Source organism: Polyergus mexicanus, unplaced genomic scaffold (genome assembly GCF_030449975.1).
Source record: "Polyergus mexicanus isolate NDT 795.1 unplaced genomic scaffold, iyPolMexi1.0 SCAF_21, whole genome shotgun sequence".
Classification (NCBI taxonomy): Eukaryota; Metazoa; Arthropoda; class Insecta; order Hymenoptera; family Formicidae; genus Polyergus; species Polyergus mexicanus.
In genome coordinates, this window is record NW_027223341.1 from 3,632,887 (window position 1) to 3,658,733 (window position 25,847).

Here is a 25,847-nt window from a genome sequence, read left to right on the forward strand (position 1 = left end):
GGTGCGGTGAACTCGGATTTGAAGGGGCAGCAGTGTTCGGCAGAATGGAATGGTATGATGTATCTTGACTCATTGGAGAGGGTGCTTCTCGGGAAGACGGGATTGCTTCCTGAGACGAAGCTTGCGGCTGGTTCCTTGCGAAGGCTTGCAACATGTGGCGAAGCAGCTTCTGCTGTTGCTGGTGCTGTTGCAACATCGCCTGTTGCATGCTCTGCAATTGGGAGGAAATCGTTGCCGCCAGCATATTCGTTGCTGAGCCTGGCCGCTCCTCTTGTGACCCAGACGGTTGATCGGCTTGCTTTGTTCCCTGAGGTTGCCCCAGTGTGAGTAAATCCACTGCTGGGCTATTGCGCTCAAAATGGGACATGAGCTGATCAATTAATTTGTCGCGGTCACTTACGAGGGGCAGTCTGTAACGTAGAGTTTCTTCTCTTAGCTGCTCGTAGGTCAAATTTTCAAGACCGGCGCGATCCATTCTGTTCCTCTTGAAAGTGCGGTGAATCCCACTTCTGACGATTTGTTATAAGATTTAAAAGATTCACTTTATTTATTGTAGGGAGAATACAGTCTGAACCGCTAAGAGCTTGCAATTCACGTTTTAGTAACTCGACAGCTACTTTCGGGTTCCTCTCAGATCTCCTCTCAGATCTCTTCCCTGTTCACTTAGCTACGCAGTTTTATACTCTCCTTCTCGTCTCCCTCATAGTTCGATATCTATCGATATGCCTCGTGGCGTGTCTCTATTCGCTATCGTCGGCCCGACATATCTCGAACTCGAACGGATCTTAGACCTAACGGGTGTTCTAACCGCATGTTTCGGTAACGGGTGCTCTTGATGTAACTTCCATCTTACAGGTATTATAGGAATGTACAACAAATTCTAAAAATTTTGCAACAAGGCACATTATAATTAAAAGTGAGTAATTTTATTATATTTTCATAATTCACATATTTTTAAGTATTGTGTTTTCTATTAAATTGAAAAAACTGAATTGTGATAATGACAGTTATATGAGTAAGATTGTTGTACAAAGGAAAATGATTTAAAGTCATATCTATTAATATTACATCATGTTTATTTTGATTTTAGCAGACGACAATAATGTATAAAATAATTTGCAAACCACACATAGATCCAGCTTGCATTGAATATCAAGAAGCAATCTATTACAAAGCACGAGAATCTTTTAAGCGAGAGTTCAATATTATAGTCTCCGCTAATAGAATCTTGTGATCTGTAATGGAATGATCAATGCTTATTCATCAACTTGCAATATCTGTTGAAGCAATAATGAAGTACATTAGCGATACTGGGATTGTGCAACTACATTATGAAATAATAATATAAATATTGTGTGTTTTCTATTAAATTGAAGAAAGGATTGAATTTTGGCAATAACAATTATACAGGTAAGATTATTATACAAAGGAAAATGTTTAAATTCGTATGTATTAATATCATATCTTATCATTTATTTTGATTTTAGCAGGTAACTATAATGGATATTAATTTGCAAACCACACACAGATCCAGCGTGCACCGAATGTTAAAAAGGAATCCATTACAAAGCATGAAAATTTTTTAAGCGAGAGTTCAATATTATGGTCTCCGCTAATAGAATCTTGTGACCTGTAGTGGAGTGATCAACACTCATTTATATTGATAATTGAAATAATAAGAACTTGTTGTGCCTCTAGCCGCTAAGGGAGAGGTCTTTTGGGATTTGTACGCCCAAAGGATTAGGATCCACGCTCGAAATAAGACACTCCCGGACGTTAGGTATAATTTAGTATATTTTGCAAGATTTAATACACTTTCACTTATTCGCGATTATAATAGTCGAGCGCGATACGTACGGTACTTCGATAATATTGAGCGAGCGAGTAGTCTGCGAGTCGTCTCTCGCGAGGTGCATCTCGCGCTTATTATATCTCTTAATTAATTAGGTCGTTGATTGGGGAGGAGTGTGGTGTCCCTGACCGGAGCATGTCTCGTGCTCCGCTTGTCAGTCTGTCTCGTCAGCTGCTTACTCAGCTTCCAAGAACTTGACCGTGACTGTCTTCTCTTACTCAGCTTCCAAGAACTTGACCGTGACTTCCTTCTCTTTAGTCACGTATCTTACTTTTATTTTATTAATATTCTTTTATTACTTTACTCTTTCCTAATTTTCCTTGATCTCTTTTCTAATTTTAATGCTTTGCTTTACTCAGCTCTTTCTTACACTTTTCTGTGTCACTTTATTGTTTTATCCTTTAATATATTAAGTAATTGGTCGGGTTACGACAAACTTTGTATTGGTGATAGTATTAGAAGATTGAAATGACATTTGTATATTACTTATATATTTGATCTTTTTTATTTATAGTGAAATTTGAACATTGGAAATAATAAATTTGTCTATGGAGTGAATACTATTGAGATAATTTTGTAACTACATTATGAAAAAGTATGTTTAAGTTTTGTATGTTTTTACTTATTGAATTTAAAAGAAGAGACTAAATTGAATTTAAGGAAAAACAAAATCATGATGATGATAATTGCATATATAAGTATGATTCCTTTACAAAGAAGAAAATCTTAATGTCTTGCTGTCTATTAATATTATATATATTTATTTTGATTTCAACAGGCAACAGTAATAAATGAATATTAATTGGCAAAGCACGCACAGATCTAGCGTATGTCAAATACCAAGAAGAAATCCATTACAAAGCACGAGAATTTTTCGAACGGGACTTTAATATTATAGTCTCCGCTAATAGAATCTTGTTATATGTAGTGGAATGCTAATTCATTAATTGTCACTAATAGTTGAAATTATAATAACTTTGTATTGTTGATGTATTAGAATATTGAAATGACATTTGTATATTGATTTTCAGTTATTGAATAAATCAGGGAAGACAGTGCTTTAATATATCACACTTTTATAAAGAGCATGTTGTTTTTATATATTATTATACGTACTATATATGTGTATCTCTCTTTCATATATGTATATTATTGCACATAAATAAGTAATCCATTACAAAGCACGAAAAATCTTTTAAACTAGAGTTCAATATTAAAGTCTCTGTACATATAATTTTGTAATCTATAATGGAATGCTCAACATTTATCTATGAACTTATATTATTCAATATTTGTTGAAGCAATAATGAAGTTTATCCTTTAAAACTGAAATGGCTTCACTAGTTCAGAGTTTATCTCTTTCCAATCGTCGGATATTGTTTTTTATATAATGTAGTTTTATAATTAAAATTAAAATAGACTTAAAAGTAGTTTTCATCAAAAGTAATTTTGTGTTGTCAATTCTTTATATTTTTTTCATTAATTCTTTTTTACTCCTTTATTGTGTCTGGAATTTATTTATGTATTTTAAAATAGTTGATATATAGAATGTTGTTAAAATAATCGTTTCATAAAAAATAATAGTGTCGTCATATTAATCATATGATATATTATTGCAAAAATAATTGTTTTTAAGAAAAAATATGTAATTATTTACAATGTATTTTTTAAAACAATTATTTGTTTTTTTTTACACTAATTGATTTGTCTCATTATTCTGTACATAAAAGTATTACGGTAAGATTATCGAAAACTAAATATTTTACGAGATATTTTATTTTTTATATCAAAATATGTTAGATTAAAATATAAAATAACTCAAAAAGTACTAAATGAAAAAATACTTTATTATAGTGTTTTGAAAAGCTCTCGAGATAAGCTACAAGAATATGCAATAAAAAATGGGGAGTTCTATTTAAGAAAACATCGATTACATTGACTTGGCCTTGAAAAGGTCATTCAAGGTCAAGCCCATATTTTCATCATGTGTCCCCCTATGAATCATACAACTTTTATCTAAAACATTTTTGTCTTAAATTTATAGATTGTAAGATATTTCAGTGGATACATTAAAATGGCCTACCCTGTATATACATATATACATTACCTTTTTTCTTAGTAAAGTTTTAAATATTTAATTGTATTTTAATTAAATTTTATATGTGTATGTCAAAACGTTGTCAGTCGTATATTTTTTTATATTTACGTTTGCTTGTATACATATTGTATATATATAATATTTATTTTTAAAAATATTTTAAGGGAAAGTTGGATACTTGTAGAAATACAGAAGGATACTTTTGAGATCTCATTTTTATGAATATAGAATATATTTTATAATACTGTATACATAGCTGCTATATGTAGGTACATACATAGAAAAAATATTTTTAAATGTATCTATACAAGTTTGTTCCTTATCTATACATTTATTATTAAATTAAAGCATTTATACAAATTATAGATAAAACTATTCGACATAAAGGTTGTATCAAGGATCTTCCATATATAACAGATTGATAGGCATTATTCAAGACTCGATGGGGTTCGAGGCGGGGTTATGTGGGACTCACCCCCGGCTTAAACAAACAGCCGGGGGACTATCCACTAAAACCCCTCCGGATGGCCTACGACTGGGCATTAGCGAAGGTCTCTCCGGAAACTGGCATTTGCACTACTTCGGACAGGCCCTCCGACAACGAGTCAGGCCCGCTGGGAAAGGGGGGGGGAAGAATCATCCTCCCCCCAGGGTCCCCGTTGTTATGCGGACTCCTGCTCGCACTGGGGACAGGGGGACCACCGCCCCTATCACCCACTCCCCGCCGATGGCTTGGCGGGATTGGTGTGGCCGGGCCAGGGTACCCCACCCGGGTCCCCGGCCACCGGGCCCGTCTTGTGTGCGGGCCCTGCACGTCTGCGAGAGGAGCCGACGTGGACCGGAGCCAATAGGTCCCCGGCCCGCTCCCCTCGCCCGTGTCACCCCGTGGCTGGGGAGGGTCTCGTGGGCGGCGGGGGACAACTGTCCCCGCGCCCATCGACCCTCCCCGTTGGGGCCACCTGGCGCGGCGCTAAAAGGCTCTTCCCGCACACCCCTCCCGACACCGGCCGCACCACCACGATGGGGAGGCCTACCCCGGCGTCCGTCGGGGAGACGCTCCCTTCCCCTTTCGGCCTCCTCCTGCCGCATTACTGCCTCGCAGAAGGAGGAGACCGCCCCCCAGGATCCCTCGCTCTCGAGCATCGTCGCAATGACGCTCGAGAGCGAGAGATCAATACCCCCCAAACGTTGGACGAGGACACGGCGCTCGCTTGCCCACGCCGGACAGATCTCCAGCGTGTGCTGCGCCGTGTCCCCGTCTCCACCGCAGTGATGGCAGTGCGTGTCCGCTTCGCGCCCGATGCGGCACAGGTACGAGCCAAAACACTCATGGCCGGTAAGTATCTGCGCCACACGGTATGACACCTCGCCACCCGCCCTCTCCACCCATTTGACTAAACGGGGGCGGATGGCCTCGACGACGCGCCTCCCCGAAGTGTCTCGGGGATTGGAGAGGTCTTCCAGCCACCTTTCCAGCATACGTCGCCGAGCCTGGAGCCTCACGGCGGCCCTGACCCGCGGGATCAGTGGCACGCCGAGCCCACCGCCCACCGAGCTCCTTGGTACGCCGATAAATCTCGGCGTACATCTGCGCGTAGAGCTTGATGGGCGGCAGTCCCGCAAGTATTGAGGCCGCCGTATGCGACACCGTCCGATATCCGCGGATAACCCTGATGGCGACCTGCCGAAATATTCGGCGCAGCAGCGCCTTGCTGCGCCTACTCGCCATCAGGGACGCTGGAACGTATACCTATCATATAAGTATCTGTAGATTATATATCTTATCTCTCGGCAATATTCATTTGCAAATCATTATCATAATTATTAATTGTTTATTTTCAACATATCTGAGTAAAAATGCAATAAAATAATGAAAAATTAATCCCACCAAAATTTTTGTATTGATATTTATAATTTATTTGTCAGAAAAACTATGGAAATTGAAACGTAGCATATCTGATAAATATTATCCTATTTTTAAATTGTGGATTTTCTTCACGTATTGTGTGTGTATCCGTCATCCATATGATCTAGAGGTAATAAAAAGAATTTCAATTGTCTGTAAACATTACAATTTAGTGAGATTTAGGAATCTTGCATTTCACAAGAATATTTCTGCTCGTAAACAAAAAGGTTAAAAGGTTAAAAGCTTAAAAAGATAAATAGAGGAAATGTCGACATATTCGACCGAGATTAGATAGAAATTTGAGCTACAGTTAATAAATTATTTGCGTATCTAAAAGATCGCGCGCGAGTGATATAATATAAATTAATGTTTCTCTCTTGACATGTTTTTGATGATTTCAGACGATCTAAGCAGCACTTTGAAAAAAGTCATTTGTATAATTTGTTTTATCCTTGGCTCGGCACAGGTCTTTTCACCAGCACAGGTAACATAATGGCATTAATATATAACCGTACATACTTTATTATTACAATCTATTTTTAAAGATCTGTTTTCATCACAGAAAATCAAATAAAATACAGAATTAGTTACAGAATTATACTTGAATATTATTTTTAACAATAAACTCTTACATAACTTCTTTTTGGTACTGTAAAAAGTAATAAATTTGAAAGAAATTTGCAAGTAATGTCGTATTGAGAGATGATCTCGCCGTGTATTCTTAAGTACATGGAAGTAATAGATATTTCAAATAAAGAAAATTTTCAATTAAATCAAACACTTTCACATAACAGATTTTTTAATAAATTATAGTTTATTTTTGACTGCTAATCCATAAAGTTTTAATTTCAAAATAATAATTAAATTCAAGTTTACACTTGCAACTCTTTTTATCACACAAATTTCATGAGAAGATTTAAAAAATCATAGAAGAATTTTGCGCGATCCAAAAAAAAGTAAATAATTATGCTTATTAGGACCGATCTCACCAATTTCAATGATATATGTTGTCAAGGACACGCCCCTAAGTAACTTTCAAAAGGTTTTAGCCGTTACTCATTATTTATTAAAAAGTTATTAACAAAATAAGTTTAACGAGTGGAATGTAATTGTCTGACACAGTGTATATTTAAAAAGGAATATATTTATTGGAATATTGTTCAAAATATATATAGTAATCATAATACTGCGGTATTTTAGTTTATATTCTTCATAAGTAAATTTACTACAAATACGTATTAAAACGTAGTAAATCTCTCCTTATGCGTCAAATTGAAAGAAAAAAAATATTTTATAATTTTACTTCATAATACACACACATGCTATATGTATATACATGTATTGTGTGTATGTGTATACTTCTTAATATTAATGTCAGAAAATTTCGTTCTTTTCGTTGAACTTATTTTGTTAATAACTTTTTAATAATATTACTTGAGAATTGCTCAATAAACATCAAATTAAAAAAGAGAATAATCTTATATAATATTATTTGTATTTAACTGCATTATTTTGATTTTGTTTTAGGCGCCAAGTGGAATGCACGACGAAAGATATTAACATCTGCGTTCCATTTCAATATATTGAATCAATTTGCTAATATGTTGATCAAAGAGGGCAATTGTATGACTAAATCTTTGAAAGATGTCGGAAGAGTAGTCGTAAATGATTTAGTACTATTTATTAGTGAACATACGCTAAACGCCACATGCAGTAAGTTTTCTGTAAAGTTTTTATTGTCCTGTATTATGTGCAGGGATTTCATTCTAAATGATATCATAGCTTAAAAAAGAAGATAAGTTGTTCCCATAGAAAGTATCAATGCTGCACAAAAGATAGATAACATCCAATTTTTTACACTCAAAATTATTTATGAAATATTCAGTTGTAATTATCTTCGGCTATATATCCGGTGTTATATATGTACTTACAGAAACTATCATGGGCATCTCTCTCCAAAAACTCTGCAAAAATGAGTTTTCAGCAACAGTATTGAAATGCAGTTCACGACATAATCGAATTGATAGTGTATAGGTAATTTATGGATATAATAATTAATTGTGTGATATATTTATAATCCTTTAAATTATGATTGTGTGTGATATATATTTTCTATATATATTTTGAAACAAATTAAATATTGATTAATCATGTGAAGGTAAACAATTAGTTTGAGACATCGATTCGTTTAAAGCGACAATTAGGAATCAAAATCTATTGTACGTGATCCGTTAAATGTTTCACTTTAAAAGAAAAATTATCTTTAAAATGTTGAAAATATTGTAAATGTTAGAATATTGAAATATTAAGTAAAATGAATTGCGCAATAAAATCTGAAGAGAAATTATCCTTGATCAAAAAATCTATAATTAAAACAGAAGTATAATGGTTTTAAAAGATTCCAAATATCTTTTTTATAATATACATAGTTTTAAATTTATTTTTTCATCTATATTCTCTACATTCAATGACATTACTTAAAGATTACTATAAGATTTTATTGAATTTAGATGAGGCTTTTACAAAATTACATCGTTATTAAAAATATATAATTTTATTTAATTATGGTTTAGAGCATTTAGGCCTTGGCTTTATAACGATTTGTTATTCTCATTATCGCCACAAGGAAGAAAGCAAAAGAAGATCTTGAAAATATTGCATGGATTTACGGAAAAAGTACGTTACATATTATGTTATTTTAAATCCGCTAAACTCTATCTTTTATATAAAATTAAAATAAATCTCGTATTCTTTGTACCGCAAGATTACATGATTAATCATAAATATTAATAATATATTATGCTATTAATATTTATGATATAGTACAATATGCTATTATTATTTAATACAAAAAATCATTTTTTTTAAATTTAATATCGTACTCGTGTGTAGGTCATCACGGAAAGAAAACTTTATCACAAACGCACCAATGACCGATATTTGAAAAACCTTGAAAATGACAAAGAGATGGAAATAGATAATGTCAAAATATTTGGAAGTACGTAAGAGATCGAAGCTAATATTTATGTTCAATTACACAATCAAATATCAAATTATGCTTGTGATATTTATACTAAACACATAATTACATGTAATAATGCAACATATGTCTCCCGTAAAATTAAATTATTATTATTTCTAGTAGAAAGTCTAAATTTTAAACAAAAACAATATTATATAATTAAATCGCATGCAAAAATGAGATTAACATTAATGTGCTTTTTTATTTCTAGTTAAAAAAAAACAGCTAGCTTTGTTGGATCTCTTAATAGCAGCATCTAGAGACAATCTTTTAACTAATTTGGACGAAGAAGAAATCGATACCTTTCTATTTGGAGTACGTATCTGTAATCGTTTTTAAAATTTTTTGTACACATCATCTAAGCACGTTTAATGATATGATGATATGCATATAACAATGATCACAGGGTCACCATACTACAGCGATGGGTATAACCTTCGCTTTATTACTATTAGCTGAACACAAAGATGTCCAGGTATCTTCTTCTCAATATATCGCGATATATTATTTAAATTGTAATTATTATTGAAAATAGTACAGATATTAAACTTTTGTTGCAATGTATTTTTTAATTTATTAAAAATTTATTGGTATCTATACATATAAAAAACAGAATATTATGAAATACACTTAAATTATTATCAATGACACAGGAACGTGTGAGGGTTGAAGTCGATACCGTGATGCAAGAGAACGGAGGGAAACTTACCATGACATCGTTGAAAAATTTGTCATATTTAGAGAGATGTTTAAAGGAAACGCTACGTTTATATCCCGTCGCGTCTTTTATACGAACCATTGAGGAGGATGTAAAATTACGTAATTAATCATTTTTTTTGCTGCTTATATCTTTAAACATGTCATATTTTACAGTATATATTAAAATATATACTATCGAATGTAAAATAAGTTTAATTGCTTTAACACTTTAAAAATACAATGTTGTATTCATGTTATTTCTCAAAAGAATTCTTAATTTCATAAATTTTTATATTTTGTAATTTTATGATATACTTTTCAGAGTCATATGTCGTACCTGCTGGAACAATCTTATATCTTGATAACTTCGAAGCTCACAGAGATCCCAATTTTTGATGCAATTCACCTATGCAATTCCTTGATCCTGCGCTGAACGGCACATAGGAATAATGATGACGATTCTGCATCCTCTCGGGCAAAAATCTATCCGGATCAAATACTTCTGGATTTGATCCGGATAGATATTTGCCCGAGAGGATGCAGAATCGTCATCATTATTCCTATGTACCGTTCAGCGCAGGACCAAGGAATTGCATAGGTGAATTGTTCACGATTTTCGTTTCTTCTCATGTTGATAGTTTCTAATACAACTTTAAATTGTAGATCAACGATTCGGTCTGCTAAAATTAAAAGCTATAATTGCTTCTTTGGTGCACAATTTTTACTTGCAGCCTATTTTATTTCTAATTAATTCTTTTATTTTTTATTTATTTATTTGAGCTTAGTCCTTGCCTTTCGGCTTAGGACGAACTTCCGGTTACACAATTTTCTTCATCCACTCTGCGCTTATATATAAATTTCAATTTAAATTTAAACTTAGATTTGCCTTTAATAGGAACTCGATTAAATCTAGAATTAAAACTAAAACTAAAATTAAAACTAAAATTAAAATTAAAATTAAAATTAAAATTAAAATCAAAATTAAAACCAAAATCAAATTCATAATTCAAATTCCAATTGACGCTGGGGCTATATAAAATAGACTTGGATAAACTTTACAATAAAATAAAATAAAATAAAATAAAATCAAGAATCAAAAACACAATCAAAATCCAAATAATAAATATACAAATAAATATAAACGCATCTCTATCCTTCCTCTGCCGCCTTCTTCCTTTCTTCTTCTATTCTCCTTAGTACTATCAGCCCTTGTCCATCCTCCCCCAACACTTTTTCTATCTCCTCTTTCTGTCCCGTCTTTTCACATTCCTTGAGTACATGCCACATGCTTTCTACCTCTTTCTTACATAGCCTGCATACTTTTTCCTCTTCTGCTTTCCAGTATTCTTTTTCTCTTGCTTCATTGCCGCACCTGAACCTTGCTATCGTTTTTCTATCTTTTTGCTTCATTCTCTTACTTAGATATTCTGCTCTCTCTTCTTTTATTATCTTCTTGTATTCTCTGTTGTACGTAGACTCTTCTATCTTTTTCCTTCTTTCCGCCTTTTCTTTCTCTCTTATCTTCCCTATTATTTTTTGTACTGTGTTTTCCTCCTCTTCTCTGCTTCCTTCTCTTATCTCAGTACCCTCTCCTTCCTCCTCTAATATTTTCCTCCTTATTCTCGCCCATTTTCCTTCTCTTCCTGCCCCCCACTCTTTCTTCCTCTCTTTCCAGCATTCTTCCACCAGTTTCTTCCTCGTTGTTCCTATTTTCTCTTCGTACTTCAGTGCTCTTTTCAACGCCTTCTCTTTAATTTTCACTAACTTTCCTTCCTCTACTACTATGTAATTCGGCGTTGTCCTTTCCAGACCTAGTATCCATTTTACGTATTTTCTCTGAATTCCGTCCAGTCTTTCCTCTTTTCTCCATCCCCATATTTCTGCTCCAAACAAACTCACACTCTCCACCAATGCTTCAAACATCTTCATTCTTCTTATGTAGTCCTCCCTAAATAATCTCTCTCCTATGCTCCACGTTTTCTTCATTGCAATCATTGCTTTTCTTCTTCTTTCTAAGATATGTTTCTCCGCTCCTCCATTTTTTTGCATAATGTATCCTAAATAGCTAAACTCTTTTACTTCCTCCAATTCTTCCTCTCCCCATTTCCATCTCCTCTTCTTTGTTCTTCCTTTCCCCTTTTCGAATACCATCACTTTTGTCTTCTCCGAGCTTAATGTTAGACTTTTTTTCTCTAAATATTTCTTAAATCTCCTCAGCATTTCCTTCATCTCGCCTTCTCTCTCTGCCAGTAAAACTATGTCGTCCGCATACATTAGCGTCCATATCTTTCTTCTTCCTACCATTACTCCCCCCGTCTGTCCTCTTTCCATTTCTTCTTCCAGATCTGCTACGTAGATGTTGAATAGCGTCGGGCTCATTGGGCAACCTTGTCTAACTCCTTTCCTAGTCCAAAACTCTTCTGTATATTTCTCTCCACCTTAATTACGTTCTTCGTTTCCTTATACGTCTCCATTATTCTCTTTTTCAGCTTATTCGATACCCCAATTTCCTCCATCCTTTCTCTCAGTATTTTTCTGTCTATTCTATCAAATGCCGCCTTCAAATCAGCGAAACATGCAAAGACCTTGCCTTTCTTTTTTCCTACCTCTCTATCCACTGCGTGATTTAATACATATACAGCATCCATAACCCCTCTTCCTCTTCTGAACCCGAATTGACCTTCTTCTAATTTGCCATCGATCTCTCCCATTAATCTCTCATTTAGAATGCTAGCGTAAATCTTATATGCTGTGTCCATCAGTGTTACACCTCTGTAATTCTTTACCTCCTTCTTTTCTCCTTTTTTGAATATGGGGCATATTACTCCTTTCTTCCAGTCCTCCGGTATTCCTCCTTCCTTCCATATTTTCTTTATCATTTTCCACATTGCTTCTCCTATACTTCTTGGCATGTATCTCCACACTTCATTTTCCAAACCATCCTCTCCTGGCGCTTTTCCTTTTCTCAATCTTTTCAACTGCTTTATCAATTCCTCTCTTGTTATTTCATCCTCTTCCTCTTCCTCTCCCCTTTCCGCTTCCTTTTCCTCTAATACTGCCAATTGCTCTTCTCCCTCCAGTATCCCCATAAAATGCCTTTTCCATTCTTCCTCGCCTATTTCTTCGTTTATCTCTTCTCTTCTTTTTCTGAATCTGTTTATATATTTCCATGCCTCTTGTTCTGACTTGATCTTCCCTATTTTTTCCTCTTCCTGTTTCTCATATTCTTTTTTCTTTTCTTTGCACCATTCTTTGTACTCTTTTCTCATCTTTATATATTCCTCCGTTTCGCATTCTCCCTTCCTCCATTTTCTCATTCTCCTTCTTAATTCTCTCTTTTTGTTTTTCCATTCCTTGTCATGCCATACTCTATCTCCTATCTTCCATTTATGTCTCCTCTTCTTCTTCTTTGGTATTGCTTCCTCTACTTTCTCTTTTATTTCCTTCCATAATTCTTCAATCCCCTCTTCTTTACTGGTCCACTCCTCACAGCTCCTCAAGTATTCTTCCTTTGTTTCTTCTTTCCATTCTCTTCTTTCTATTTCTTTCTCCTCTTCTATTTCTTTTTCTTCTTCCCTTGTTCCATATAATGTCGCTTCCAACGGTACGTGATCCGAGTCCGTTCTTTCTCCTATTTTCATACTCTCTACTTCCTCTGTAGCCTCTTGGTTTCCTATTATATAATCGATAACTGATGTTCCGTTTTCTCCTATATATGTCCATTCTCCTTCTTCTCCTTTGCTTCCATTTAAAATCACCCATCCTCTTTCTTCAATTTCACTTATTAGTCTTCTTCCTTCTCCGTTTATTACCTTGTCCTTCGATTTTCTTTCTCTCTCCTTTTTTACCGCTTCGTTTATCCAACCTCCTTCCTCCCCTGTTCTGGCGTTCCAGTCTCCTCCTATTAACAATACGCCTTCCTCGTTCTCTTCCATTCCTTCTGAAATTGTGTGCATTGTTTCTTTTACATTCTGACTGTACACTGTCATCACTCTCCACTCTCTCCCGTCATATCTTATTCTCCTTTCCACTATGTTGTCACTCCATTCTTTGTATTCCAAGGTCGTTATCCTTTTACTTATTCCTGTTATAATGCCTCCTTTTGCTCTCCCTTTTTTGTTTTCTCTCTTTGCTGGTCTACACTTCCATTCCAGATTTTTCGGCAGTTTGTCCTTTATTTTATTCCATCCCTCCTCCTCTATCCACGTTTCCATCAACCCTACCATCTCAAATCCGCTTAAGTATTCCCACACCTCTTTATCTTTATTTGTAACTCCTGCTATATTCCAAAAACACATTCTTGCCCCTTTTTCTCCTCTTCTCTCTTTTTTCTCTTTTTCCTATTGCCTTCCTCTTCTTTCTTTCTCTTCCTCTTTCTCTTCATTTAAACAATCTTCCTTTTCGTTCCATTTAAACCATTTTCCATTTACACTTATTTTCTTGTACCCTATAAGCAGTGGTATCAACGCAGAGTACTCCTCTCTGGCCCTCCTTCTTAATCTTCCTTGGATCTCTCTTTCCCTCCTGGTTAGGTCATCGTCTATATATATTCCTCTATCCAGATTCTTTTTCCTCACCATTATGTTTCTTTTCATCTCCCATTCCTCTACTGTCACTACTATCCCTTTCTTTCCTTCTCTCTCCTTTATCTCATATGCTTTCTCTACCTTTATTTCTACTCCCAATTTTTCCTTTACAAATTCTTCTATTCTTTTCTCTATATTTGTTTTTTCAATATTTATTCCTCTTATAACTATGTTCTTCTTCCTTTCTTCTCTTTCCTTCTTTTCTTGTACCATCTCTAAATTTTGTATTCTTTCTAGCATCTCTTTCCTTTCTTCTTTCCACTTCCTTCTTTCCTCTTCTCTCGCCTCTCTTTCTTCTTGCATTTCCTTTAATATATTTCCCATTAGTTTCTCCATTAGTTTCTCACAGTGTTCTCTCATTTCTGACACTGTTTCCTCTTTAAAAATTCTCATTATTCCTTCTATCCTCCTTTCCATTTCCTTCTCCGGATCTCTGCTCATTCCGAAATTTTCTAGTGTTTTTTCTTTTTGTTTATTTTTACTTCCCGTGGGCCTACCTACCTTAGCTGCCATCTATCTCTTCCTCTACGCACTCCGACCTTCTTTACTGCTCCCGCTTCTCGCACTCCTCCACCTTAATGGTTGCTGTCCTAACCTAAAACCGCCTTCTCTACTTTCCTCTTTTCTTCTCTGCTCTTCTTTCACCTCCTCTTTTCCCTCCACTTCCTTGCTTTCCTTTTGTCACCCTCTCTCTCACTTCACCCTATTCTCCGTTTTTCTCCTCTTCCTTCCACAATTATCACCTCACTTTCCTTCCTTCTATAACTACTCTAACTTTCCTTCGTCACTCTCCAACCGGAAGTCAATTAATTCTTTTATTACTTTTATGTGTAATCTTTCTCTCCTATATTTTATTAGTTTCATATCTTCATATCTTTATTACATTAAATTTTTAGTATTTTAAAAACATGGTAAATGAAAAGAATAAAATTTTACAGTGCTCGTATTTCTCTTTATTTCTAATAAACTCTCATTATTAATACACTCTTTAGCTGGAAAACAGGTGTAAATATAAATTTTTATTTTAGAGAATAACGATTAGCTCTGTAATATATATTAAACGTTTATTAAATAATTGATATATAATTTAAAATAATTGTATAAATTAATATTCCGCTTGTATTATATACATCATAATACGTAAAATAATTTTGGTTGCGAATTATCAATAACATGATATGCGGCCTTGGCGGCGTAAACAATAACACGCTATTGTTTAAATGTTACGGCTTTGTTTTCATTCGCTTGTTCATTCTTGAATAGTATTCTAATAGTGCGAGATGCTACGTCACAAATTCCTTTTCTACAATATTTATTCTTTACGTAACGATACTCGAATAGGAAAGCAATAATGCTACGTCAAATTCCTTTTCCAAACGCGCCATCGGGAAATAATTTGTTATGATTAATATGATTAATAATTAATTATCTTCTAAATATGTTAAATCATACGTTAATTATAGAGTTAAAATGATATTATTTTGTAGAGCAGTTTTTTATAGTAATTTAAAAATAAAAAAAATTTTGTGTAACACTTTTTCACATGGTGCGTGCACTTGGCGCCTTTTTTTTACCTTTTTTAAAAAGGTGAGTTTTTAGGGATTATATCATTCTTTTTTGTGTAGTATGTGTTAAACATTTTTAAATTTTTAATATACAATCTATGCTACTAAATCCATTGATAAATAATCGTTGCTGCTTATCTAGTTCATCATTAAATATATAAATAAAGCGGAAAAAGTAAGTTATAATTCTACTTTTAATAGTAAGGGTGAATTCTTTTATATGGGTCTGATCGAAATACAGTTATATATATTATTTATTAGCCATCTTTTGTAAAAATATTATATAAAGTTCTTTAGCACCTCTAAGCCATTTCTTTTTTTTAACTTGCGCATCGTCAGCTTCGATCCAAATATTAGATACTCCTTCTCTACATATTATATAATGCTACGTCAAATTCCTTTCCCAAACGCGCCATCGAGAAATAATTTGTTATGATTAACATGATTAGTAATTAATTATCTTCTAAATATATTAAATCATACGTTAATTATAACGCGACGATAAATTTCGAAACGCGTATTTTGTATAATTTATTTCTTTTAATTTTTAATTTAATTTTATTTATTTAAGTAAGAGAAACGTAATAACAAAAGTCCCAAATAATAATTTATCATTGTTATCTTTCTTTATGAACAATAATTATTTCGTTAATAATATTTAATTAAATATAATTAAAATTTAAAATAAATTTAAATTAAATATTATAAAGTTAAATATATTTTTTCCGGTACCTTTTATCGTTCGATTCTTCGACGATTTAACACGATGCACATCTATCGATTAATGAATAATTAATCTATAATTTAAAATACTTTTATGATCTAATATTCCACGTATATAATACGTCACAATATGTAAAATATTTCGGCGACATATTATCAATAACAAAGTGTTCGGCCTTGTTATCATTCGCACGGCGACTTGAGCACTGAAGTAGTGCGAAACGCTTCATTTATTGTCGAATTCTTCTTCTAAATGCGATCATGATTTATATTGAAACATAATTCGCTGTGATAATTATAAAATTAACGATCAATTAATTTTTAATAAACGACACAAAACTGTATTGCGATGATAAATCTTTATCGAAGCGCTGTGCATGCGATTGTTCCGCGATTGCGAGAGCCGTGCAAAGTTTTTCGCGATTATCACGTATTCGACTAATCATAATTAACGGTTTTCGCGAGTAAGTGTAAGTGCTACATGGATAAAACAAAGCACCAAAAGAGGAGAAAGAACTTTGGAAAAGCATCAGGCGATGGATGGAGCGACGGTATGCGGTAAGTAATTTATATTTATATTTATTATTTATGGTATATTATTTTCAAAATACACATTGCTCGTGTCTTTTTCATTTTCTCGATCATTATTATTTAATTAATATTTAATTAATATTTTTATATAGATATTTTAATATCTTATAAAACATTTTATTTTTTTATTTATTATATTTTTTAAAAGTTTTTATCCAAGAAGAAACTTTTTTTGGTAATAATATTACCAAATAGTAATTATATATTACAAATATTTATCATATTAAATATCTACATAAAAAATTTGGTTAGTGTAATAATTAGTTTTTCAAAATCAATTATTTTGGATTCATTATTTGATACAGAATAGATCTGCAAAAATATTAATTGATTGTATTTGCACTTAATTCGTGTTTGTAACTTTTCTTATATGATTGTTATATCGCGATTTATCTTGTGATTTAATCCTTGATTTACATCGAAGCTTCGTTTATCTTTTCTCGGATATTTTCTTTGCAACTCTACGCAAAATGCGCCAATAGTCTAACAATAAGCATTTTTTCCTTTCTAAAAAAGGCATGAAACCTCGAACTCGAATATATTGAAGTGTTGAAGCCTCTTTTCCGCGATGCTGATTGTCTGTCTCGCTTGTGCGCTGCGATTTGCTTCAATCGTGTTATTTGCAACTGTCAAATTATGTGAATTTTGACAGTTTGACAATTTATGAAAGAAAAAGTTAGAAAAAAAGTTAAAAAAATTGGAAAATGTCCATAAATAAAAGCGCGCCTGTGTTCTAGTTTTCTAAATTGAAAAACGATCGATAACTTTATTAACGACTCTTTCGGTCATAATATAAACATGTTTTCATTATTTAAAACTTAATAAGCTTTGTAATTGCATATTGATCATTAATCGTAAATATCGCATTAATCGTTGCTTATCAGCTATATCTAATCTAAAAATTTCTAGTGGATTCTGCATTATCAAGCGATGCGGTAGCGTCGCGACGCCAAGTATATGAAAAAATTTCTTTCTGGCATGTCAATGGTTTGCCTATGTACAGGGGCCGTGACGCTACCAAGTAGCTTACCCGGAATTTTACGTCTTACGAATATTTCGAATATTTTCATGTAATAAATTATTTTGTATTACATTGTAAATTATATTTTATATTAATCTTTGTATTATATTTTGTAATATATATTTGTAATATGATTAATTCTATTATTAGATATATAGAATCAATTATAATATATATTTTGTAAATATATATAAAATATTACTATAAATATTTATGTTTTACTATAAATCAGGTTGGGAATTTATCCATAAACTATTATAGTCTACGTCTACGCAATGTAAACTATGTGTAACATGTCATCTATGTCAATAATGAATAATCTATGGAATATGGTTTGTCAAAGATTTTCTTTATATTTCGTTTTTTATGTTTCATGCTTGAAACATAATTACAAATAGAAATCTAAGCAGCCAAAGACTGATGACAGGGGATAAGGTGTCTGTCATAGTCATGGACGTAAAATAAGGCAGAGAAAAACGTAAGTTGTAAAAAGTTATTATACAATAGCGTTACATTTTTTTCTGCCTTACTTTACTAAAATCACTTATATAGATACATTAACTATTTTATAATATAATCATTCTTTTTTTTGCATTCTGACATCTAATTTATAAAACTTAGATAGTTTACATTGTCTATGAAAAAAGTCCATGTAAACAATTCATGTAGACGTAATTTTCAAATCTACGGCACAACTCTGCTATAAGTATTATTATAAAATATTTAAATTTTTTATATATAAATATACAAAACGTTTATTTTGTTATTTTTCAGACAATAGGGTATTATAAAAAAAATGTCATAAATTTTATTTTTAATCAAAAGTATATATTATAAAAAAATTATTTCCAAACTTTGAAGATTTTCCATCAACAATAAATAATTTAAAATAAAGAAAGAAAGATGATTAAAATTTAAAATTTTCACGTGATTTATAAACGCTTCGTTATTGGTTAGTTCGTGCGTGACGTCACTTCGTTACTAAGACGTCGATCTAGTACAGGGAACAAGAAGATTGTTAACGTTTTTGACCCTTTTTAAAGAAAAATAGTAGTTAACGAACTGAGTAAAATGGAAGCGGGGTATGTTAAGGCAAATTCAACAAATCTGCCAAAAATTGATGCGCTAATGGTGTATCAAAATTTATTAGAGAAGACGACCGCTTTAATGCTGCCGAAATGCGAGGAGTAAAAACATCTGCGTAAGTATACATAACAAGAAATTCATTAATTTATATTAAGACTCAATTGTTGTATCCGTAGTTAAAATATATATCTACTTTTAAATACAAAGGTCTGTGTGTTTTATGTATATTTTAAGGTTATGTTTTTAATTGTCTGTTAAAGTACATATATCTATTAATCAGTGTTTGAACAATTAGTCCTAAATGTACAAAATAATTTTAAATACAGGGCATGTCGAGAAACATATGGAGATTCAGCAATAGGATATGTTTGCCTAAAACGAGAGAGTTCAAAGTTCACTGTGAAGGCAAGGATTTGTCCGGAGCATCGAGTAAGAAGTAAAAGTTATTCAGTAACTTTAATTGTGGATGAGGAAGAAGAGAAAGTGTTCAGTGTTGAATGCCATGATTGTGCAGCGTCGTTAGGTATAGTTTCATTATTCTCAGAACCAAAATATAGAATCAATGTTTACTATAACTTGCATGCAGTATGCGAAAAAAGTTTAAAGTTATATTTTTCAAGAATGAAAACTATGTTTTTATTATATAAAAGATGTTCTGTAATGTCCTATGGATAAACACTTCTCATTTAAATACGGTGTTTGAACAAGTATTTCGACTTTTTATGCTTTATGTCATGACAACACTGATTTCATATTTGCATATAAACTTAAGCAAATTACTGCGAGATATTAGTAAATGTTATTATTTATATTTTTCTATTGGAGCAACTAAAAAATACATTGAAACTAAGGAATTGTACAAAAAAGAAGTACAGAATATAGAAAATTTTCCTGACAACGCAACATTTTTGCAGGACATTGTGAAAATAGCCAAGGAGAAGCAACTTGACAGTCAGTTATCGCAACATCATTTTGAACTAAAGGAACGCCGATTATACTCATTGTCAATGCATCGACTGATTGTTGAGTTTTCAGCATGTGGAATGAAAATTGCAGATGATTTTATAATATTTTGTATTTCCAAAATGTCAAAAGAATTATGTTTTGAAGCGGAAAATGCAACTAAAATGCGAAGTAACAGCCATTTATGGTTCGAACTTCGCTACGGTAGAATAACTGCATCGATATTACATGAAGCTGCAAATTGTAACACCGAAGATGGAAGTCTTGTTCAGCGGATCACTGGCGCATCCAAAGTATATGATACAAAAGAAATGGAAAGAGGAAGATGTCTTGAGAAAGAAGTACTTAAAAAAGTTGAGAAACTAGTAGGCCAAAAACTTAAAAATTGTGGTCTTTTTTTAATGCCAAATTACCCGATTTTGGGAGCTTCTCCGGATGCTATGGGCAATGATTTTATTGTGAAAGTGAAGTGTCCAAATTCAGACAAAGCTATTTCTTGATTTCCATCGAAAGGAAAAGTAGCTTCTAAGTGCAAAACACAAATAAATCTTCAAATACTAGCTACAAATACAAAAAAGGCTTTATTTTGTGTTGCTGATCCTGATTTCGAAAATAATAGAAAAGTGACAACAGTTTGGGTAGATTATGATAAAGATTATATTACAGCTGTAACAGAACAAGCTATCAGTTTCTGGAAAAAAAATATTTATTGTAAATTGATGAATTCTATTTTAAGATAAAATATGCATTAATAAAAGTTTGTTATGTGAACAATTAATTTTATATTTTTCGTATAATATAATTTTATATTAATAATTATAAATTATTATGTTCTTATAATAGGTGCTTGGAGGTTTATTAAAGCTGCTACAATACGAACAACTATGTATGGCATGATGTTATGGTTTAAAGTAGAATGTGGTTCCAAAAGTGAAAATTCTCGTAGTCTTCTTATCACACGTTCTACGTGAATTCTTAAACTTGCTATACGCTTCGTTAACATTACTTCTGTCTTAGACGATTTACCTCCACTTTTTACACTAGGAGGTCTTATAAGTTCGCACTGAATTTTATTTAAAGAGTTTTTAAGAAATTACATAATTTTGGTAAACTATTTTGAAAAATTTTTGATGCTCCTGCTGTGCTGATTCCAAATTGGTTATCTAATCTTACAAAATTATCATTCAGTTTGATTTTCATCAAAGTCAATTTTATATTTTCTGTTGATAAACAGTTGCGTTTATGCAGTTCATCAACAATCCATAACCAGTCATTTGGAATTCCAATGCATTGTTTTGTCTGTGTGCTAATAAAATAATTTGTTGAATGTAAAGCGCTTCTTTTTGCTTGTAGGTCTTGTTCTTCACAATACTGCAAATAATCTTCATGACATGATTCATATTCGCTCCTAGTAGTACCAGTTGTAATCGTTTTGGAAAAATCGGTTACAACTGCACCGCTATTGTCACTCTCCGTTGGTACATTAATGGGTGAACACATTTTATTTACAGTATTAGGCAGTGTTTGGCAACTTTCTTCAACAGTACTGCACTTTATATTGCATTGAATTTTTTTACTTCTAAAAAAAACCTTCGTGTTCTTGTTTTCTTTATCCCAAGTACACTTCTTATTAATTTCTATTTTGTCATTCGATTGCAATAATACTTCTCCTTCTTTTTCTGTAACGATTAATGGAACTGCATTGCTTTTTTCAATATTAATACTATCTGACTTGCTCGGTATATTTGAAAAATCAATTTCATTATTTATTTTATTATTCTCTGTAAGTATTGAAAAACTTATCGAAGCACAGTTTCCATTTGTTGAAATTTCTTTTTGTGTGCATACTTTTTTTGGAACTACAATATTTCATTGTCACTTTTAACATTTGGTGATCTATTTTCATTGGTTTCATGAGTTTCGCAATGAAATAGTATTTCGGATATCATTCTTTTATTATTTAATTTTTTAAATGCATCTCGGTCGTGAGTACTTGTAGCTGTTCGACGGTTAGGTTGACAATCAAAAATATGAGGCGCTGCATTTTTCTTCATTTTTATTGGTGCTCCCATTAATTTGAAAATCATAAAATTTTTCATATCTTCTTTCAACTAAAACAGGAAAATTAAAATTCTTATAATATAAATATGCATGTAAATAATAGAATAATAATTCTTTTAACAAAAAAACTACTTTAGTAACAATCATAAAAATTAAGTCTTCTTCCACGCGATGGATTTTTTTTCACCTTTATGCATTTACGAAAATATTAAACAATGTTCCAAAATATAGGAAAATATCACTATGACTTGGACATATGAAAGTATAATATTAATTTAATATAATAATTAAAATTTATATATTTAAAAAAAAAATAAACACATTGATCTTTATAATATCCTATATCTCATTTCTTTTCATTACACATTTCATTGAAATAATCAATGACATAAAATTAACGGTCAGATATTGCATAATGTGAATGAAAGGATGCATAAACTTATAGATATATATACTTTCTTCAGAGAAAATCATAAATTAATTTCGGAAACCGCTCTTCAAAAGTGACTGACTTTCGAAATTAATCCATGATCCGTAGCTATATATATAGCAAACCATTATCATAATTATTAATTATTTATTTTCAACATATCTGAGTAAAAATGTAATAAAATAACGATAAAATTAATCCCACCAAAATTTTGGTATTGATATTTATAATTTACCGTTATTCAAATTTGAAAATCTCAGGTACTCTTAATTGGCCGACTCGCGTATAAATACGCGGAGTAGCTTGTTATTGCGCATGACTGAGCGCGAGACACTACCGTATCTCTTAATATCAATTTGAAAAAGATGTGATCCAATTAACTGACATTTATTACAAATTATTTGCGCTTGCAAAAGGAAATCACTGATGGGGGAATACATATAATTTTCAAAAAATTCTACGCAATTAAAAATAAAAATAAACATGCAGTTGAAATTTAATATAATAATTAAAATTTATATATTTAAAGAAGAATAAACACATTGATCTTTATAATATCCTATATCTCATTTCTTTTCATTACACATTTCATTGAAATAATCAATGACATAAAATTAATGGTCAGATATTGCATAATGTGAATGAAAGGATGTATAAACTTATAGATATATATACTTTCTTCAGAGAAAATCATAAATTAATTTCGAAAACCGCTCTTCAAAAGTGACTGACTTTCGAAATTAATCCATGATCCGTAGCTATATATATAGGCGTCTTTTTCAGCAATATTCATTTCCAAACCATTATCATAATTATTAATTATTTATTTTCAACATATCTGAGTAAAAATGTAATAAAATAACGATAAAATTAATCCCACCAAAATTTTGGAATTGATATTTATAATTTATTTGTCAGAAAAACAATTGAATCGTTGCCTATCTGATAAATATTATCCTATTTTTAAATTGTGGATTTTCTTCACGTATTGTGTGTCTATCCGTCATCCAGATGATCTAAAGGTAATAAAAAAGGAATTTAATTGTCTGTAGACATTACAATTTAGTGAGATTTAGGAATCTTGCATTTCACAAGAATATTTCTGCTCGTAAACAAAAAGGTTAAAAGGTTAAAAGCTTAAAAAGATAAATAGAGGAAATGTCGACATATTCGACCGAGATTAGATAGAAATTTGCGCTACAATAAATAAATTATTTGCGCATCTAAAAGATCCGCGCGCGCGAGTCATATAATATAAATAAATTAATGTTTCTCTCTTGACATGATTTTGATGATTTCAGACGATCTAAGCAGCACCAAGCGCTTTGAAAAAAGTTATTTGTATAATTTGTTTTATCCTTGTCTCGGCACAGATCTTTTCACTAGCACAGGTAACATAATGGCATTAATATATAATCGTACATACTTTATTATTACAATCTGTTTTTAAAGATCTGTTTTCATCACATAAAATCAAATAAAATACAGAATTAGTTACAGAACTATACTTGAATATTATTTTTAACGATAAACTCTTACATAACTTCTTTTTGGTACTGTAAAAAGTAATAAATTTGAAAGAAATTTGCAAGTAATATCTTATTGAGAGATGATCTCGCCGTGTATTCTTAAGTAAATAGAAGTAATAGATGTTAGAGATAATAGATAAAAGTATAGATATTTTTTGTTTGACTTATATAATATATATTTCGTATATTTTGAAAATTATAAGATTAAGATTAATTAAAGATTAATTAAAATTATAAGATTATAAGTTAAGTCTAATAAGAACTCGAACGCTTCAACCGTTATTCAAATTTGAAAATTTAGATACTCTTAATTAGCCGACTCGCGTATAAATACGCGGAGTACCTTGTTATTGCGCGTGACTTAGCGCGAGACACTACCGTATCTCTTAATATCAATTTGAAAAAGATGTGAACCAATTAACTGACATTTATTACAAATTATTTGCGCTTGCAAAAGGAAATCACTGATGGGGGAATACATATAATTTTCAAAAAATTCTACGCAATTAAAAATAAAAATAAACATGCAGTTGAAATTTAATATAATAATTAAAATTTATGTATTTAAAGAAGAATAAACACATTGATCTTTATAATATCCTATATCTCGTTTCTTTTTATTGCACATTTCATTAAAATAATCAATGACATAAAATTGACAGTCAGATATTGCATAATGCGAATGATAGGATGTTTAAACTTATAGATAAGTATAATTTTTTTACACCGAGAAAAAAAAATTGTTAACTTGCCTAAATTCGTCCAACTAATTACTATTTCTTTAATTGAAATATTTTAATATTTTAAGTCAAATACGACATATTAAATAATTGAATCTAACATGAGGTATATTTGATTTAAATAGTTAAATATTTCGATTAAAGAAATACAAAGAAATAGTAATTAGTTGGACGAATTTATTCAAATTAACAACTTTTTTTTCTCAGTGCAGAGAAAATCATAAATTAATTTTGAAAGCCGCTCTTCAGAAGTGATAGTGACTTTCGAAATTAATCCATGATCCGTAGCTATACGTATAGGCGTTTTCAATTTGTATTATCAGTTAGCAAAAATTCGTTTTACTGGCATCATCTAATTGAAGATATTTGCAATTCCATTTTAAACATTTGAGTAGTGTTTCAACTATTCGTCGCATCAATTGAGTTTCTTAAATAGTCGACAGTATCTGTATAAAATAAAAATTTTAATAAACATTTTGAACACGTAATTATTTTCATATAAGTTTTCTCAAATACCGCAAGTTGTTAGTTTGGTTTGATTGTTATAATTTTATTAAATGTATACCCAATCGTTTCGTATCACCAACTCGTTAGCAAGTCCCATAGATGTTACGTAAGTCTTTTTATAGAATCTTCTTTGACGATATTATAAATGTTATTATCCTTCAACAATTCTTCGATCTTATTAAAGTATTCATCTTTATCGAGAGCAACTGTAATGTTCGCCTTGTATGCGCTAGAGGCAATTACATTATCATCATGTTTAAAAAATTTTTTGGTATTAACAGTTAATTGTTTATGCGTGTGTTAAAATCACTTTTTGGGATCGAGTAGTTCGGGAAATTATCGATAACCTTCTTAAATTTAATTGCACCGTTGTTTGTCTGTAGCGGTAACGTTTGCTTTTATTATTTTATCTTTTTGTCTAACGATAATTTATGCTCATTGTTACGTTGATAATCAGTGAGTTTAGTT

General features: G+C 31.8%; 1 protein-coding gene and 1 pseudogene across 1 annotated transcript; both read left to right on the top strand.

Annotated features, from left to right (window-relative positions):
* Positions 1-20,612, top strand: part of LOC138942189 (uncharacterized) — a 351,185-nt pseudogene extending 330,573 nt beyond the window's left edge.
* LOC138942141 (cytochrome P450 4C1-like) lies at positions 5,555-9,973 on the top strand. Its single transcript, XM_070312194.1, has 10 exons — positions 5,555-5,694; positions 6,258-6,340; positions 7,384-7,569; positions 7,860-7,890; positions 8,430-8,532; positions 8,749-8,854; positions 9,090-9,193; positions 9,285-9,353; positions 9,532-9,697; positions 9,900-9,973. Exons 1-10 carry the CDS (start codon positions 5,555-5,557, stop codon positions 9,971-9,973), a joined length of 1,062 nt encoding a protein of 353 aa, XP_070168295.1.
* Positions 20,613-25,847: the final 5,235 nt, after the last annotated feature.

Excerpts from the sequence above, each read along its gene's own strand:
- LOC138942141 (XM_070312194.1), top strand. The coding sequence starts at position 5,555 with ATGGGCGGCAGTCCCGCAAGTATTGAGGCCGCCGTATGCGACACCGTC. Across the intron at positions 8,533-8,748 it reads TGCATGGATTTACGGAAAAA|GTCATCACGGAAAGAAAACT; the intron begins GTACGTTACATA and ends ACTCGTGTGTAG. Across the intron at positions 9,194-9,284 it reads TCGATACCTTTCTATTTGGA|GGTCACCATACTACAGCGAT; the intron begins GTACGTATCTGT and ends CAATGATCACAG.